The sequence below is a fragment of the Lathyrus oleraceus genome, chromosome 3 (assembly GCF_024323335.1).
Source record: "Lathyrus oleraceus cultivar Zhongwan6 chromosome 3, CAAS_Psat_ZW6_1.0, whole genome shotgun sequence".
In the NCBI taxonomy this organism is placed as follows: Eukaryota; Viridiplantae; Streptophyta; class Magnoliopsida; order Fabales; family Fabaceae; genus Lathyrus; species Lathyrus oleraceus.
The window spans coordinates 52,648,772-52,653,287 of record NC_066581.1 but is presented as its reverse complement, the minus strand read 5'-3'; the positions used below and the strand labels follow the sequence as shown (position 1 = coordinate 52,653,287).

At 33.9% G+C, this 4,516-nt stretch overlaps 1 protein-coding gene across 1 annotated transcript; it reads left to right on the top strand.

Moving 5' to 3' along the window:
- The first annotated feature begins 1,533 nt into the window (after positions 1-1,533).
- Positions 1,534-4,093, top strand: LOC127128911 (alkaline/neutral invertase A, mitochondrial). The gene is made up of 5 exons (XM_051058269.1): positions 1,534-2,291; positions 2,428-2,587; positions 2,810-3,515; positions 3,603-3,651; positions 3,743-4,093. Exons 1-5 carry the CDS (start codon positions 1,647-1,649, stop codon positions 4,067-4,069), a joined length of 1,887 nt encoding a protein of 628 aa, XP_050914226.1. The 5' UTR covers positions 1,534-1,646; the 3' UTR covers positions 4,070-4,093.
- Positions 4,094-4,516: the final 423 nt, after the last annotated feature.

Here is a 4,516-nt window from a genome sequence, read left to right as displayed (position 1 = left end):
TTCTTACATCTATAACCAATACTCTATCTTGGATAATCAAACTCTCTCTTAGAATAACTTTACAGTACAAACAAATATTCTTATATTCCTTCCTAATAAAAAAAATCTATCTAAGAATATGTCATCCCACTCTTATATGTGATCATGTTTCCATATCTTTTCCTAAGCCAAATATTAACTATAGTAAGACCAAAAGCTGACAAAAACTCCAAAATGGATTACCCTCCGTATTTACCTCCCGAGACCATACCCCCATGCACGCCCTAAAAACCTCTTGCTACAGTCCCTACATGTTCATTTAGATCCCCTCATAGAAAGAAAAAAACTTCTCTCATTGGGGTATATCCGAAAATAAGCCTTTTAAATCCTGCAATTTTTTTTCCTTAAGGTGTTCTTCTAACCCAATGTGAGGTGCATAAACACTAATAACATTAAAAGTGTCTTGATCCACTATAAATTTCAAGGTTACGATTATATCTCCTATTCTTTTCACATCCATTCCTTCTTCCACTACATGTCCACCATAATCCCCATCCCATTTCTTGATCTAACTTGTTTGATGTACCAAAGCTTAAATCCCGAGTTGTCTATTTTTTTCACCTTTTCATCTATCCACCTATTTTCTTAAAGGTGCACTTAGTTTATTAAAGGCACATGAAAACTGTCCACTGTTTTTATAGATTTTCCGATGAGCATTGCCTATATTCCATTATCCAAAACGAATCCTACTCTCATGAACTAACTTTATTACACACACGTTCTTTAAAATATGAGAATCATTTCTTATTTTTCACTACATGTAGACGACGATGTATTGACAATTTACTCGAGCCATACAACGTGTTGCTTAAGAAAAACGACCTAACATTCACATTATTTCGTAGTTAATCCATGTCATATATGTTTGATAAAGTTTTACGACGAATCTCAGTTGCCTAACACAACTCTCTCCTTTAATCGGATTTAAGATCGAATATTTATAACAAAATTAGAATATATATATATATATATAATATATATTATATATATATATATATATATATATATAGGATTTAATTGAAATACACTGACAGTGTAAAAGGATTTTACACCGTCAATTGATCATAACCGTTGGATGTTGAAACAAGTTTGACTTTTTTTACACTGATAGTGTATAATAATTAATCTTATATATTATATATATATATATATATATATATATATATATATATATATATATATATATATATATATATATAATAAAGCTAAAAGATAATTTTGATATAGCCTATTTTAATTTTAATCATATTTTAATTTTTATTTAATCTCTTCTATTAACTGTAATGCCGGTTTACATGTTTTTATAAATAATTTAAATTAAAATCAAAATTAAGGAAACAAAAAATACGCTAATATTTTCACTCGTTTGTGGATTTAAATTCAAAAAAAGCGCCTCAACGTTAGTGTATATAAAATAAATTTAACATTGAGGATTATGCGGTGAGAAATAGAATGTTTTCTCTTCCTATACTTATACATTGAGATTTTGTTCTAATATTGACCATTCTATTTTCATTCCAAATTTTGAAACACCATTTCTTCTTGAACATCGTTTGTTGATATCAACCACCACTCACTCACATTCTTTCTTTGATAATAATATTGTGATGACCGCTATCAACCTGATTAGTAATTGTACCATGAAACCTTCCTCTAGATTTCTCCTAATTGGTAGAAAGAAATCATCTTTTCTCTCAAGATGTCACCACCATTCTCTTACAATGTCTAATAAACCTCTTGTTCTCAATCTTAATCACAAAACCATGCACTACCCTTCTTCTATCTTTCAATTTGGACGCCTAATGAACGGTTTTCAACAAGTTTTACGGTTACCCTCTTGGAACTTGTGCCATTCAACAACATGTCTCAGAATAAGAGCAACCAAAACAGAAAGAGTTTCTTGTATTGATGGAGTGTCCTTCAAGGCACGTGAATTCTCGAACTCCGTCGAGACCAAGGGTAGAGGAGATGGAGAAGATACGAAGGAGAAGAATTGTGATGGTTTGAAGAATTGTGATGAGGAAGAAACAGATGTGGAGAAAGAAGCATGGAAATTATTGCAAAAAGCACTTGTTACGTATTGTGATACACCGATTGGAACCGTTGCGGCAAATGATGAATCGGATAAAGGCTCACCTTTGAATTATGATCAGGTTTTTATCAGAGATTTTGTCCCTTCTGCTCTTGCTTTCTTGCTCAAAGGAGAAAAAGAGATTGTCAAGAACTTTCTCCTTCATACCTTGCAACTCCAGGTAATAATAATGCATATCTTTAGAATCTTCTTTGGTGTATGTATGGTTATTATAATGTGTTCTGGTCGATCTCAAGTCTGCGTCACCGGCTATGAGATATTTTGTTTGAATTTTCTCCTTTATTCTATTGCAACAGAGTTGGGAGAAAACAGTGGATTGCTATAGCCCGGGACAGGGCTTGATGCCTGCAAGTTTCAAAGTTAAAACTATGGAATTTGATGACAAAGAGACAGGAGAGGTTTTAGATCCTGATTTTGGAGAATCAGCCATCGGTCGCGTTGCTCCGGTCGATTCAGGTCCGTGACAATCTTTTTAGCACCGACACACCTTTGAAAAATGCATGTTTTTATTCGTGTCGGACACCGACACAATACCAACATTTGTGATTACGTTCAAATTATTATCGGTGTCGTGTCATGTCTGTCTGTGTTTCATAGGTTATTATAGAATAAAGGAGCTATGTGTGACGAAAGGGTCATATCAATAATATGTTGTTTCTATGTTTGATTCCTTGATAGGATTGTGGTGGATCATTCTGCTTAGGGCTTATGGAAAACTGACTGGTGACTATACCTTGCAAGAAAAGTTGGAAGTTCAAACAGGCTTACAAATGATCCTTAACTTGTGTTTATCAGATGGATTTGACATGTTTCCTTCTCTGCTAGTAACTGATGGATCTTGCATGATAGATAGAAGGATGGGTATTCATGGCCACCCTCTTGAGATTCAAGCATTATTTTACTCGGCTCTTCGCTCGGCTCGTGAAATGGTTATCATAAACGATGAACATAGTAATCTGGTCGGCGAAATCAACAATAGACTAAGTGCATTGTCTTTTCACATTAGAGAGTATTATTGGTTGGATATGAGAAAGGTGAATGAAATCTATAGGTATAAAACAGAAGAGTACTCTTTAGATGCAACTAACAAGTTCAACATTTATCCAGAACAAATTCCAATGTGGTTAATGGATTGGGTTCCGGAAGAAGGTGGTTATTTGATAGGAAACCTGCAACCTGCTCACATGGATTTTCGGTTTTTCATGCTTGGAAATCTTTGGGCTATCGTTTCGTCTTTAGGTACACCGAGACAGAACAAATCGATTTTGAATCTTATAGAATCAAAATGGGATGATCTCGTTGGTGAAATGCCGCTTAAGATATGTTATCCTGCCTTGGAACATGAAGAATGGCGCTTAATCACCGGCAGCGATCCTAAGAATACGTATACATTAATTCTTTCTTCTGTTTTGTAACGACAAGTTAGACCTGATATAAAAATTTAACGAATACTCGTTTATAACTTTTGCAGTCCTTGGTCATATCACAATGGCGGATCTTGGCCTACTCTGATGTGGCAGGTAATTGTTAATAAGTTTAATTGATACGCATTGTCAGTGTAATCAACACTTCATAATACTTCTAATGATCTGACGATCATGATTGATTCAGTTTACGTTAGCATGCATCAAAATGGGAAGGACGGATCTAGCCGAGAAGGCGGTTGGTTTGGCGGAGAAAAGGCTTCCATTTGATTCATGGCCGGAATACTACGACACGAAAACGGGAAGATTTATTGGAAAACAAGCCAGGCTTTTTCAAACATGGACATTAGCCGGGTTTCTTGCATCTAAGATGCTTTTGAAGCATCCTGAAATAGCATCATTGTTATGTTGGGATGAAGATCTTGATATTCTTGAATCATGTGTTTGTGTACTTAATAAGAGTGGTAGGACAAAATGCTCTCGTGATGTTGCAAAGTCACACATTTTAGTATGAGACACTCTCTTGTACAATATAACTAGTTTAGTGTGTTGATATAAATCATTGTATATATTGAGTTTCTAGGATTCATCATAGTCATTGTATATGTAAACTTACCTATAAATGTGAATACATATTGATTTTTCACATTATACAATTGTTCCTTTGGAGCATTGTTTTGAAGAAATCATGGATGTCTTGATGATGAGACAGATTACCAACAAATATATATTATTAGATGTCTTAACACTGTATGAACTTCTTATAATCTCAAATGCTAAAAGGATGGATCCAATAGGTTTGATTATAAAGGTTAGAATCCCCTTTCTTCTGCATTTATGATTTTGCTTAAACCCTAAGATCTAAAGGTGACAAAAAACCTTCAAACAAAAATAAAAACTCAAATATCCTATTTTTCATTAAAAGAACCTTTAAAAAGATTACATTTCCATTTGTTTACAA